Source organism: Delphinapterus leucas, chromosome 11 (genome assembly GCF_059928025.1).
Source record: "Delphinapterus leucas isolate spDelLeu-1000000601 "Yukka" chromosome 11, BTC_Dleu_Yukka2, whole genome shotgun sequence".
NCBI classification, from domain to species: Eukaryota; Metazoa; Chordata; class Mammalia; order Artiodactyla; family Monodontidae; genus Delphinapterus; species Delphinapterus leucas.
Genome location: NC_143139.1, coordinates 26,716,102 through 26,731,586, shown reverse-complemented (window position 1 = coordinate 26,731,586; position 15,485 = coordinate 26,716,102). Strand labels below are relative to the sequence as shown.

General features: G+C 39.3%; 1 protein-coding gene across 1 annotated transcript in view; it reads right to left on the bottom strand.

The window, feature by feature from the left end:
* Window positions 1-15,485, bottom strand: part of BICD1 (BICD cargo adaptor 1) — a 195,782-nt gene that overhangs the window by 58,013 nt on the left and 122,284 nt on the right. Inside the window, exon 3 of the mRNA XM_022577915.3 lies at window positions 1,031-1,183. Coding sequence (XP_022433623.1) covers window positions 1,031-1,183 — 153 coding nt within the window. The remainder of the gene's footprint in view (window positions 1-1,030; window positions 1,184-15,485) is intronic.

The window sequence follows — 15,485 nt, the reverse complement described above, 5'->3', positions numbered from 1 at the left end:
TGTGAGGCAAATTCAAGTTTTGTTTTATGGAATTTTCTGGAATTTCTTTTCTTAGAATATTTTCAGTCTGTGGTTGGTTGAAATTACAAACACAGAACCCATAGATGTGAAGGGCTGACTGAAACAGTTCTGGAAGGAGATACCAACTTGAGAAGGGAGAGAGGTGGAAGCATACAACTGGGCTGCCCTCTAAGTTGACGGAGGGCAAGAATCGTACCCTCTGGATTCTGGTACCTCTGTAGCCTAGCACAGTGCCTGGCACAGTTTGATGACCTGATCTGAGAGGTTATAACAGCGTTGAGACCAGAATAGGGTTGTGGTTGAGGAACCACCTTTGAAAAGACCTTGAAATCCAGTCCACCTTTGCTTAACTACCTATGAATTTTATTCATAAATAAATTCTACCAAAAGTACAGATTCAAGAATGCTATTACTAATAACTATAACAAACCACAATGCAAACTGATCAGGAAAATTCAGCAATTAAGCAATCTAAGTCTCATTACCCACAAAATTATTTAAATGTACACATGCAATCGTTTTAGTCAGCTTACAGCAGAATAAAGAAATCAGGTCTTTTTTTTCTTATAATGTTGTTCGTACTGATTTATATTTCATAACCCTCGTATGATTTGAAAGCAGTTTACAGAGAGAGAGATTGATAGAGATTGCAGGGAAACCTTAAGCTTGTACTACAAAACAGGCTTACAAACCCAGGCTTTAATGAGAAGTCAGAGGTTAAACTGATTACCATACATTTAACTTACTCCAGAAATAAATTAACATAGAGCTAAAGTATAAAGTAAGATTTTTCTTATCCAATAAAGCTTTTTGGTAATTATACTACTTCTAGGTTTGCCTTTTAAATTTAGCTGAAATAGGAGGGTTGGGAAATTTCAGCACATAATTAATGTTGGGAGATTGAGGCAAATTTCGACAGTTTCTTTTCTGATAAATAGAAGATTTAACCTTAATGGTCAGAAGGTATAGATCCATCTGGAGTGTAACCAAAAATCTTCTTAAACCTCACCTGGTTCTGCTTTAATGTGGACACCAGTTTCTGCAGCGTGATGTTTTCCTCTTCTAGTTCCGTATAGTCCTGAAGGAGGCGGGCCTCTCGGAATTTATATTCTCGGATTTCATCCTTCATCCGTATTCTTTGTAGCTCCACCATCTCATTGTTCTGAAACAAGAGAATAAACTCTAAATACAAAACTTTCTTCTAGATTTTATGAAGTGTAGATAAAGTCTTGGTAGTTAAAAATAATAATAAAAACATCTCATGGAGTGTAAATTGGTACCACCTTTTTTTGAATAAGAATTTAATGATATCTGTCAAACTTTAAAAGCACATACACATGACCCAGCAATTCTACAACTAAAAATCATTCTTAGGCATATTTTCTTAGAGGTAAATAAAAAAGAAAAATTCATGTATATTTACACAAAGAATTGGAAACAGTCTAAATGTTTGCTAATGGGGGAACAATGAAATAAATTATTATGCATCCTTTAGTGAAGCATTATAAAATTATTTAAAAGAATGAGAAGAAAGGAGTGAGGAGCTTTATGCACTAAAATGCAAAGAGAGCCACAATACATTATGAAATATAAAAGAAAGTTATAGATTAGTATGCATACAATACCAACTTTCCAAACTCCGGGGGTTCCCTCTGCAAGTTTCAAAATCTTCCAACTAAGCCACGTGGTCTAATCCTGGCTTGGTCCAGACACTCTGGCCTCAGTCACCTGGCTTCAGCCACAGAAGCTTCCTTCTGCCCCCTACCATGTTGGACTTGGCCGCTCATTCCTGCCTTCAGGCTTTTTCACTCCGCCTCCCCGACTCCCTGTCTCCAGATCAAGGGTTCTTAGCCTCATCTGCGCCATGACCCTCTTTGACAACGTGGTGAAGCCGAAGGAGCTCTTCTCAGAATGATATTTTAAAGGGCACTGAAAGAGTTCAGAACTTCCCATGCCAACATATGCCACTTTGGTATATTGATTATTTTGAGATGAAGGCACTTGAGAAACAGCAGATGCAGGAAGGGCTCTCTGCCCTCCCCCTTTCTACCTAAAAGCAGGACATGAAATTTCCCCTGAGAAAAATGCCCTCCCTATACCAGGAAGAGAACGTTCTTATCACAAGAGACTGGGAATCGATGCTGAAATGGACCCGTACAAACACATCTACTAAAATGATCTTCCATTAGTTTCCCCCACTTAGTTCCTAGTCACTGTTCCACGATATACTGCCCCTAGCCCAAGCTCCTTTGTCTTGTCACATCCCCACAATTTACCCTTCTTTGTGTAAAAAGGTATACAAGCTCTTGGGCCTAATGACTTCTGGTCTTCATTTTTCTTTTGAACACTCCCGGGTACTTGTAAAAAAATTAAATTTGTATGCTTTTTTCTTATTAATCTGTTTTATGTCAGTTTAATTCTTTATCCCAGTCACAGAACCCAAGAGAGTAGAAGGAAATTTTCCTCCCTTACAGTGTAAAAGACAAGATTACAAAGGACACTGATTATGCTCAAATTAAGTTAATATAATATTTTACAAAATTATGATATGGTAATCAGGTAGATTATTATGGTAGTGGCCCCCAATTAATCACATTTCCCTATGGCCACACGCGGTGGAGTCTGAAGTCAATCCTGAACTGGCTTCATTGACTTGCTTTGACCCACAAAATGCAGTGGAAGCTTTAGCTTGGAAGGCTAAAGGTCTATCTTTAGGAAGGCTTTGTAGGGACTTCCCTCGTTGTCCAGTGGTTAAGACTCCGCATTCCCAATGCAGGGGTCCTGGGTTTGATCCCTGGTCAGGGAACTAGATCCCGCATGCCGCAACTAAAAGATCCCACATGCCACAACTAAGACATGGCACGGCCAAATAAATAAGTAAATAAGAGGCATTGTAGCTCTTGTTCTTTCTCTCTTGGAACACCGCCACCATGTGAAGAAGCCCAGGCTAGCCTGCTGGAGCACGTGGCCCAGCCCATAATCAGCACCAGCTGCCAGGCAGGGGAGTGAAACATCTTGAACTCTTTGGCTCAGTTGAGCTGCCAGCTGATGGCTGCCACATGAGTGACCCCATGTTAGTTTGTAAGAACTGCCCAGCTGAGTAGAGGTCAAATAGCTGACCCATAGAATCATGGGGTATTATTTTAAGCCCTTACATTTGGGGTGATTTGCTACACAGTAACATGTAACTGATACAGTAATACATGTGCTTCTTTATTAGCAGAATGTATACTCAGATCTAGTGGCAGATCTAAGAAATACCATAATTTCAAAGAAATGATGATATTTCAAGATCCTGCAAGAACTTCGATGTGATATGAAAATACTGATCACAAAGTAACAGGTGCTGCTAATGCTACTGAAGTTTGTGGCCTACATTCAAATGGAAGAAAATGCTAAATTTTTGTCTGAGTTTAGAGAAAATGGAGATGTAATTATTTTTCCCTCCAAGGTTACAGGCCTCCTGAATTCTATCCACAGACTCCCAGGACCCAAGTTAGGAAACTCTTCTGCTTCTATTTGTCATTTAGGTCTCAGTTCAAATGTCATCTCCTCAGAGAGGCCTTCTCTGAACAGCTAATATAAGACAACTCCCCAACCCCTGCCCTTCAGTCTCACAACATCCTATATGATTTCCTTCATAGATCAGAATTTTAGCATGGAGGAGATACTCAGAAAACAACTGTTGAAAGAATAGCACTCAACATTACTTGAAATTAGTAATTTATTTATCTTTTACACTTTTTACATGTATTAAATTTCCTTTTCCATCTGAATATAATGAACCTTTAGTGTTTGCCTATGGGTCCCTAATACCTGCCATATTTTAGGCCCTTATAACCATGGAATGAATAACAAAACAGTTATACAAATGGCTAAACACAAAATCTAAAAAAAATCATTGTAAAAATTTATTGTAGGGATTATGGCTTTTTGTCTGCGTTGTTAGAGTGTGGAACAAAGGTAGAACAACACATTTTGAAATAAACATACCTAACTGTGAAATGACTGGACTTATTACAGTTTTTCAATATACTGTCAAGCTACTTAGAGGCAGAAACATTACTTTATTCCCTGCTCCTTGGACAATATTTTGCATATGTGTTCAATAAGTGTACAATGAAAAATAGAGTCTGGTTACAAAGCCAAATTACAATATTTCATTAAATTTTATTTTGCAGAAACAGGAAATCTTAATATATTTTTCTGTTTCTTAAAGGTCTACCATTAACTGAATGGGTGATGTATAGTTATTTAGTCTTCCTTGTTTATATGCATGAACATATGAGGAAGCTAATAAATTGGATGCCAGTCATTTATATAAAATTATAAACAAAAACGTTAAGATATAAGAGGTTCTGTAAAATGTGAATATATACAATGTAAAAAATGTTAATGACTAGAAACCTAGCTCGTATACACTCAGAATTAATCATAAAACCTTATATAGTAAGATAGTAAATGTCAGGACAAATTTAAGACCATGGCAAAGCTAATGAGTATCACCAATAGATAAATCATAAAATAGTTAATGAAAACTGTTGATGTTAATTAAGGAAAAGGAAGAGTTTGGTGTGGAGACAGGTTAAGTTGAAAGACTCTCTAGCAATAAAACAGACATAAGACCCAGGGGAAGAAAACTGGTCTCATTTATTTTGTTAGAAACCCCCCCTTTTTTAAAGCATTTTTTTAAAAATTATTTATTTATTTATTTTTATTTTTGGCTGCGTTGGGTCTTCGTTGCTGCACGCCGGCTTTCTCTAGTTGCGGCGAGTGGGGCCTACTCTTCCTTGCGGTGTGCAGGCTTCTCACTGCAGTGGCTTCTCTTGTTGCGGAGCACGGGCTCTAGGCGTGCGGGCTTCAGTAGCTGTGGCACGTGGGCTCAGTAGTTGTGGCTCGCGGGCTCTAGAGCTCAGGCTCAGTAGTTGTGGCGCACGGGCTTAGCTGCTCCGCGGCATGTGGGATCTTCCCAGACCAGGACTCAAACCCATGTCCCCTGCATCGGCAGGCAGATTCTTAACCACTGCACCACCAAGGAAGTCCGAAACCCATGGGTTTTTTTGAACTGCCAAAGATTAAATTTTATGGGCAGTGTTCTTTGCTTCCATAATAAATTTTTTAAATTTCTACTTTTGTTTTTTGCATACTCATCATACATTTATCTCTGACAATTGTTTTCTTTCTGGGATAAGATGGCGCTGAGCTCTATTAAAAACCCCCATCAAGAATAATGAAAGTGAGAAAAATAAAGCATGAGAGAAAGGTGAGAAAATGGCGCAACCAGGAGATACTCTAGCCTTTCGCCTCCAGAGACCTGAGCCCCAGCTTCTCTTCAGAGGACAGAGGATTCCCTGAAATGTTTGGGGTAGACTATCCTCACAGTTTGCATTGCACTTGAGTATAGCAGCATTCTGAGAGTTTTATTTTAATTAACATTGAGAGGCGACTTCCCTGGTGGTCCAGTGGTTAAGACTCCGCACTCCCAATTCAGGGGTCCCAGGTTCGACCCCTTGACCAGGGAACTAGATCCCTCATGCCGCAACGAAGATCCCACATGCTGCAACTAAGACCCAGCACAGCCAAATAAATAAATAAATAATTTTAAAAAACATTAAGAGGATTTCTTTATGTGGGAATAATAAATTCCCTCTACTATTGGCCAGAAGTAAGAAAATATAAGCACTTATTACCACACAAAGACTAAAGTATAAAAAGTAATATAGTGCCTTCCAGTTATACAGCTCTTAGCCTTTTATAACTTAATTATATTCATTGGCCTATTAGATCTTACTAATAACTTGTGTGAGCTGGGTGACAGGTCCCTGCCCACAGCTTACTCATCTGTAAAATGGGGATCCTAATACTTAACATTATATGGTAATTGTGAGAATTTAATGATATAACATGAGGAAATGAGCAGAGATGCCAGACACACAGATAATTTCCGTAACACAGTGGAACATTCTTACAGAGAGAGGTTCACACCTAAAGGCTGAATAATTATTACTATTGCTAATTACTCCTGGGTGAGTCAGGAAAAGCTTTATAAAGTAACATTTGAGTAGAACCTTGAAGGACAAGTAGAGTTGACTAAATGGGTAAAGAGGTGGATGGACTTTCCAGCCAGAGGTAAACTTTTGAAAAAAAGAAGAGTCCTATTTGTTTGAGGGCAATGCTAAAATAGCCAATAGCCAGACTGAGCATTTCCTTAGGGCACCAGTGAAGCTGGAGCACTGAGAGAGAGAGAAAGAGAAGAGAGAAATTCAGAAAAATCTAGAAAATAGCCAATTATTTTCAGCTTATGTCTACATTTGGTGTTATTTCATAAAATAAAATGTTGAATTACAGTCTAGTATGGTTAACCTATGAGGTAGTAGGAGGAACCAAAATATTTACAGTGCTTGGAAGCTTTCAAGTTCTTAATCAGGCTGTGGTTTAGGAAATAGTGCAGTTGGGTGTGGCTGGAGCAAAGGAACTTGAGATAGATTTTGCAGGAAATTCTACATTAAACAAGGAATTTGGGAACCATCAAAGTCTTTTAAACAAAGTAGCCATGTAATCAGACCTATGTTTTAAAAAGTCACTCTGAGAGTTGGAAGGGTGGACAGAGAACAAGCGAAGCAGCCCCTTAACTTGAGGAAAAGGATGAGGAATTTTGAGGGACATCTCAGGATGAACAGGACTTAGTCACTGATTGATGTAATAATAAATGAAAAAAAAAAAAAGAAGAGCAAAAAACAACAGCCTAATAAGGATAAAAGTATCAAAATGGAGTTGTAAGAAAGGAAGAAATTTTACAATAAAGTTAATGTGAGAGTTAAAGATGTGTCTTATTAATAATTACAGGTAGTGTTAATTTGGATAGTCAAACCAGGAATTTCTGGATCTGTGAGTGGAGTGAAGGAAGACAGATGGAGAAGGGAAAGGATGGGGTATGCAGTACTGACTTTCTCACTTCTCTCCTAGAGAGTTGCCACTGCTGGCCAGTTCTGGCACTTTAAGACCATAATCTTTACTTTCCTTCTTTTGGCCAAAGATTAACTCTTCTCTTGCTGGTGAGAGGAGTGGACCATAGTTCTTGCCTGACCTCTCAGGTCCTCAGCGTCCTCAACTCAGGTGATCTACTCTCTAACCCACATTACCAGTAACTTGCCTCCTATTCTTCCAAATCATCTCCAGTTCTCCCAACCCAGCCATTCTTCCACCTCATCAAGGTTTGCTCTCCTTCGATCTCCAGCTTGCTCATTATCTGCAACCCTGGGTTTTCACTTCCCTCCTCACCCAGGTTTGATTCTACTGGGTTGGCCAAAAAGTGTGCTCAGGTTTTCTGTAATATCTTATGTAGAACCCAAACGAACTTTTTGGCCAACCCAATACTATCATCACATACTTACTGTCTTGCAAACACATCATAGAGCCTAACTTTCTGCCTTGTTATGCCCAAAGCTAAACAGAACTGGAGAAAATACAAATCCATGCCACATGGTTTCAATTACAACTCACAAAGAGGTAGTGGAATGTACTGGTGAAGAGTCCAGGCTCGGAACCAAACTTCCCTGGATTCAAACCCCTACTCCAACACTTAGTAACTCTGGCCAAGGTTACTAATTCTCCATGCCTGTTTCTTTTCCTGTCAGGGGAATAACCTCCAGGTGTTATGTGGATCAGAATGGTGCCTAATATGAGTGGTGAAGTCCTGAATCTCAAACAGGCCTTTGGCACTGTCTAGTGATCATACCGTATATCCACAGTGTAGTAAGTTTCCTACTTCTCTCTTCATACAATCAGTCTCTTCTCTCCCTGATAATCTTGCCTCATATTTACTTGGGGTGGGGGTGGAGCAGAAGGAGGTATGGCTCCTATTCCCATTCCTGTTACTTTCTTTTAATCTGTCAATACTTTACACAGTTTAAAGATAGTAAATCCAGTCTTAAAACAAAACTTGACCTTTACATCCATATTTGTTTCTAGAGTCATGATCGCCCTTTCTCAATCCATTCCAATAAACACTGAACCTGCCCTTGTCAAAGTCATCAATGACTTGCGTTGTTGCCACTGGATTTGGTGCCCACACCTGTGTTTTCCTCTTACCCCACTTCTTTTTAAAAAAAAAAAATTTTATATATTTGGCTGTGCCAGGTCTTAGTTGCGGCACGCGGGATCTTCATTGCAGCATGCGGGATCTTTCAGTTGCGGCATGTGCGATCTGGTTCCCTGACCAGGGATCGAACCCGGGCCCCCTGCATTGAGAGCTCGCAGTCTCAGCCACTGGACCACCAGGGAAGTCCCATCCTCTTACCCCACTTCTTCAACAGCGTTTACCACTCCCTCCTTTTTGAAACTCTTTTTCTTCTATTGGCTTTCCAGACATCTAAACTCTAACCTCACTGGCTGCTTCTTTGCAGTCCCTTATGGCTTGCTCCCCTCCTTCTCAGCTCAACCTCTACTGTCAAGTGTTCCAAATCTATATTGAGCCCCTCCCTTTTCTGGCTACTCTCCAAAGGCAACCTCATCCAGGCCTCTAGCTTTAGATATACCACCGATATGCTGATGATTCTCGAATCCCCACCAGGGCTAACAGAACCCTATGGGACCTGACTCTTGCCTCACATAAAGTGCTCATCCTGCATCTTTCTCCCAAGGACACATCATGCCCCCGATCCCCAAACTTCTGGTTCTTTAACCATCTCAAGCTGGGTCCTGCTTTAGAGTTCTTGCACCAGCTGTCTCTTCTGCTTGGATTTCCTTCTCCTTGTTCACATTGTCTGTCTCTTCATTAGGATCTCAACTTAAGTGCCATCTCCACAAGAAGCTTTCCCTGACCACTCAGTCTAAAGTAGCTGCCCAGTCGCACTCACATAACCCTGTTTTAATGGTCTGAAAAGTGTTTATCACTATTTGATTTATTTTTTTGCTGGATATTGGCTATTTTTCCTTCACTAGATGTCAGAAGGAACAGATGTCCTTCACTAGTTGTCAGTAATTCATCCCCACAGTACCCCAGAATCCAGGGGAGCCCGTCACTCATGGTAGTTGTATCCCACAGCTCAGACTCATCACTTCTAGCCTGAGTTGGACTGGTGGTAACGTGAGGGAAGCTGGGAAGTCTCTGAAGGATGAGCTTAGCTGGGTATAGCCAAAGAAGTACAGGTGTATTTGTACCTTTCATATCTGTTCATAGATTGGGAAAAAAAAAAAAAAGCACACCTGCAAAGCAGGCCCCAGGTAAAATTCTCCACTGTTTAAAAACCCTTTTGGTGACACACATTCCATGCATATTTATACTTTATCCCATCTCTGTGGAAACTTGTACCAAGAAGAGGGTTCAATAAACAGCTCCTACAGACATAGATATATACTATAGGACTGACACGACTTGTTATACTCTCTCTCTTAAGAATGGGTACAGTTAATGAGGGACATCAACACTGTGATGTCTCCATGCTATCAGCCAATAATAAGCTGATGGACACTGGGACCTTCTTCCGAAATCACAATAAGGGAAGACCAGTTGCTCTATCAGGCAGTCATGTGGGTTTCACAGTCTTCAGGAGAGCTATCGATGAAGAAAAGGAGGTATCCAGAGCACCATACAGGCAGCATCTCCAAGTGCAATCCAGACTTAATAACTGGGAAATAGCTAGGACAAACAAACAAGGTGAGTTTGAAATGTGGCTTAAAACAAACATGCTCCGTGAGAAAACGGATAAAAAGAGATTTGCCATGGCTGGGAAAGAGTAGTAAAGGAGGAGAGGATTACCACTTCAGGACAGCATTGCCCATAGTGAGCTCTTCATTAGGCTAGTTCTGTGCAGGGTTACTGGGAGTTGCTCAAACATAAGTTTAGGAAATATAAGTTAAAGTTACACATGTATTTTTTTCTGCTGGACTTCTCAGAGCCCTTAATATGCTAGCATGTATTGAGACTTTGTAAGAGTGAGACGTGGTATGCAGCATTTGCTAAATTTTTTTGACTACAAGATCTCTGCCTTTTAAAAGGAGCATTTTGATCAATCCACAGACCATATCATTGGAAAATGTTACTCTGAGACAGTAGAAAATGATAGTATCTGTACAGCTGACTGGGGTAAACCACCAAGCTCTTTATAGCACAACTCTAGATCCCTTCCAACTGCTGAGGGCTGAATGGATCATCAGATTTAAATAATGATATAAAATTAAAAGCAAAGGAGTGAATAGATATAAAAAATGGGTAAAACGGACTCCCCTGGTGGCGCAGTGGTTGAGAGTCCGCCTGCCGATGCTAGGGGACACGGGTTCGTGCCCCGGTCCGGGAAGATTCCACATGCCACGGAGCGGCTAGGCCCGTGAGCCATGGCTGCTGAGCCTGCGCGTCCGTAGCCTGTGCTCCGCAACGGGAGAGGCCACAACAGTGAGAGGCCCGCGTACCGCAAAAAAAAAAAAAAAAAAAAAAGAGTGAAACAAGATTATCAGGTCCTGACTGGCAATGACTATACAAGAGTAATAAAGCCATAACGAAAGCAAGACTCCGTAATTCTCACTTTGAAGGTATCTGCAAATCTTGCTCTGAAGAAAGCGGCACCATGAAGGGTTAACAATCCTTGACTGAATTTGAAGCAATATCAGCACCTTTCCCATGGGATATCAGCCTCCATTAGAAATCAAGGACCAGACATTTCACAAGCAGTTCACATTTCAATGCCTCATTTCAAACATTTCTCATAAGCAAAATCTTGACAGCAACATAAAATCCGCTCTTTTATTGTAAACATTTGAAACAAATGGCACAAAATAACATATGACTGACTTTCTTATACCCTGATTTATCATTTTTTCCTTCTATTACTTGTATAAAAAGGACATTAAAATAATACATATTTATTCTAAGACAGTTTTGCTGCAGCATGAATGTATTTCGCATGATAATAAGCAAATTGTGCTGGCAGTATCTAGCATATATCAGATCCAGTAATTGAGTTATTATGTTTCACAAAGTAGTATGATCGTTTAAAGTTCACTCAGTGGACTGGAAGTTATTTTTTAATCAGTGAAAATGTGGCTTTGTGACCTGGGTATTGTAACCTGAATACACTGATTTGTTCTGGAATGAGCTTTTGCAGATATAAAATACTGGAATCTTTTCTTCTTTCCATAATCAAACTTGAAGTCAGGAAACCATGATCATTTCCCAAAATAGTCTAGTTACCCCTTGCTTACTTGCTTGATTTTTCTTTTTAAAATTTCTCTTTTTTAAATTTAAAGATGGCAGGACAATTTTTCTTTACTGATGGTATCTCCTTATAATTATGAATATCCATGCTGCCCTGATTACACAATTACTATAATAATTTATTAAATGGAAAAGGGAAAAGGGAAATTTAGATAATACATTAAACAGGTTTGAAATCTAGATTGTGCAATAAACATCTGAGTTCACAAATATTCCAGAAATAGTTCGATCTCTAGCAAATATCCTTTCACTGCAGCTTCACAGACTTTACTGTGACCTTGCTGTAAAGAACGATCTAACCCAACAGATAAACAGCATCAATAGTCTCAAAATCATTCATTATAATAATTAATTTTAATGCCTATCACCATGGGAACATACTATATAAAGATGTTTAATGAGAAGAAACACCATGAAAGAGAAAGAAGTGATCAAAAATGGAAGTAATGGTTGTACTTAAAGTGATTTTTTTTTAAATGGAAGTGAACATTGAAATAAAGAAAAAATTTAGAGGGATGAGAAAGGAGAAGGGATTAAAAATGGCAAAATGCGAGATAAGTATCATGAGGAAAAAACGCTGCACAGAAAGTGGGGGAATTGATATAACTTATAACTTGATTGGAAGATACAAGTTAACCCCTTAAGGGACTAAAGGTCATTAGAGACATTTTTGTTTATTCCTTAGGTATGTGCATATAGTAGAGGCTGACTGATTGGTTATTCATCCAGATGGTTTCTGAAACTTTTACAGGATATCTGGCTGGTCTGACTTGGTTGTTTATTTTTATTACTACAAAACACCTTTATTATCCAGGAAACAAAGTTTAGCCCAAACATTGGTAATAAAGAAGAAAGCTTAGGGCTTCCCTGGTGGCGCAGTGGTTGAGAGTCTGCCTGCCAGTGCAGGGGACACGGGTTCGTGCCCCGGCCCGGGAAGATCCCACATGCCGCGGAGCGGCTGGGTCCGTGAGCCATGGCCACTGAGCCTGCGCGTCCGGAGCCTGTGCTCCGCAACGGGAGAGGCCACAGCAGTGAGGGGCCTGCGTACCGCAAAAAAAAAAAAAAAAAAAAAAAAAAAAAAAGAAGAAAGCTTAAACTATTAGTGAATATAGTTACTCAGATTAAGTCTTCAATATATGGAATAGTATAAAAAATAACAGCTTCAGAGAAGCAGCTATTTTACAAAGAGGTGGGTGGAAGAGTAAACATAGTTCTGGACATGGACCTGGATTTGAATGCTGTCTTACAGCAAAAAATTTCCAGGACTTTCAGTTTTCTTACCTCTGAAAACAGAAAAATAGGGAGTTCCCTGGCAGTCCAGTGGTTAGGACTCTGCTGCAGTGGGTACGGGTTCAATCTCTGGTCAGGGAACTAAGATTGCACAAGCCGCATGGCGTGGCCAAAAAATAAATAAATAAATAAAAATTAAAAATAAAACAGAAATATAGCTTTCTACTCAACTCCAGAGTCGTCATAAATAAATGAGAAAACATTTCTAAAAGTACTTTGTAAATTGTAATGAGCCATCCTACATCCTCATTAAGAGGTAGTTTTTAAAAAGTCAGTTAAAAGCTTTTGTGGGACTTCCTCGCAGTCCAGTGGTTAAGACGCCACGCTTCCACTGCAGGGGACTAAGATCCCGCATGCCGCATGGTGTGGCCAAAAAACAAAAACAAAAACAAAACAACAAGAAAAACAAAACAAAAAAAAAAGCTTTTGTAGGACAGTGTTGGAGATCCTTCAGAATGTTCTTTATCATTAATCATTTGAAGATTCTTTGAGAAAACAGTCAACATGTAGACATGCTTCTAGCTCATCATATGAATAATTTAAGATGAGGAGGGCTTCCCTGGTGGCGCAGTGGTTAAGAATCCGCCTGCCAATGCAGGGGACACGGGTTCGAGCCCTGGTCCGGGAAGATCCCACATGCTGCGGAGCAACTAAGCTTGTGCACCACAACTACTGAGCCTGTGCTCTAGAGCCCGTGAGCCACAACTACTGAGCCTGCGTGCCACAACTATTGAAGCCCGCGTGCCTAGAGCACATGCTCTGCAACAAGAGAAACCAACGCAATGAGAAGACCACGTACTGCAGTGAAGAGTAGCCCCCACTTGCCACAGCTAGAGAAAGACCAAGCAGCTACGAAGACACAGTGCAGCCAAAAATAAATAAATAAAAATTAAAAAAAAAAATGAGGAGATACTGATCTCAGAGCCAGATATTATAAAAATATATGCAGTGAGTAAAAATCTCACTCCCAACTTGTCCCACCCCTCAACCCCCAAACCACTGTTCTGAGTAGCTTATGTATACTTTCAGAGTTCCTTTATATCTTGCTTATTTTCAAAGTTTATCTATAGAACCAACTTATTCCCACATGAAAATGAACATGGTTAACACAATTATATAATGGACTAATCATAACAAAATTATTTTACTTATATATGTGGATGTGTATGTGGTATATATATACATATATATCACATACATCACGCCTAGTGATACACATACGTATCACTAGAATCTGTATCTCATATAGCATTCTTCAGTTACAAGCCAGAATTTATTTATTTAATAAGCACTTAAATAATGTTTACAATGTGCCAAGACCATTCTAAGCATTTTAGAAATATAAAACTCTTTTAACCTTTTAACCCACATGACAATTCTATGAGCTGTAAAATCCCATTTTACAGCTAAGCTAACTGAGGCATGGGTAGTTATATAATGATTTCCCCAAAGTTCAAGAATAAGTGCAGAGTCAGGAGTTCAATCTAGAACACATGTTCTTAACCACTAAGCCCTGCTTCCTTAAAAATGGCTTATTAAAGTGAATTGTTGCTTGAATGGATGTAGCCATCCATCCATTCAAGATTATTGTAAACTCTCTCTTTACGTTATAGTTTCCTTCTCTTTATGAAATAAAGAATGAATAGAAATATAAATGATTTAGTAAATTTTCCCCAGTGTATAATAAGTTAGTGGGTGCTATTTCTGAAAAATAAATTATTTTATTGTTTTCAATACATAACTTCTTGCAAAATTTCCTCAGAACTGATTCTGGAGATAATGATGTAATATTGGCAAGAGGTGCCCACATTTTGAACATTCATTGCCTATTAAGTTTCATAGGTAAAAGCTCATTGCAAAGGCAAAGCTATAACTTTTACTCTGACTGTTACACTCTTTCCAGAATCTTTCCTCTATGAAGGCTTTTGATATTCTGGATGTGTGAGTACTACAGGCTAACTAATGCTACAGGAATCCAGTTGTATATGTGCTTATTAAAATGTAAGTTCCAAACCCTGAAGTATTGATCTATGTTAAGTTGACTGGCATTCTGATTTCAACAATTATATTAAAAGTCTAAGAAATTCCAAGATGTATCTTTTAGGTAATTATTGAAGGTGATCAATTTTCTACCTTTACAATCTACATTAAAGTTTCAAAAAGAACTCTCCTTACCAACATCTTCCTGGTATTGGCTTTCCCCCTTGCTTTGAAATAAGTGGAAACTGAACTTTAGAATAACCTAGAGAAAGGAATTTTGGCATGGCAGGAGTGATAACTTGAGAGATAGGTGAAAACCTAGGTAGTGAAATTTAAAAGTGATAAGGTCCAGGTGAGAGGGAAGCAATACTAGCAAAGAAAATGGACTATTGTGTACAGTTGAGGTTAATCTGTAGTTAAAGGTCATTCTCAGCTCACCTCCAGGGATCACAGACATCTGTGACTGACCCTGGACCCTGATAGGATGAAATGGAGTAACTAGTGACTTACAATGTGCTGCTTAAATCTGAAACTCCCTTGACACACACTCTACTAGTTTGTCTACATTATTTATAGAAAATCTATAGGTTGATGTTTGGTACTTGTCTCCATAGTTTATATTGTCTAATTTTAGCTATAAGAGCAGCCAGGTATAAAAGACTCTTCTGTAAACTTCCCTGAAAACAAGTATCTTGCGTGTATCTTAGTTGTTCACAACATGAACACAAGACACATCAGATGGTATTAAGAAAGGGCCTTGGAGCTGTGTCTCGAAGTGTCAGACCTCTGCTTGTTTCCTCTTCCTGCTGTACCAATCCTTTAGCTTATCAAAGCTGAGGGAGAGCAGAATAGGCCACCCCGGTATATGCCATTTTGGCATGTGGATTATTTTGAGCTGAAGACATTGGGGTCCAGCAGACTTAGGAGGAGCTTTTTACCTCCCTCTTAATTGTCTAAAAGAATTTAGATCCGAGGCCTGTAC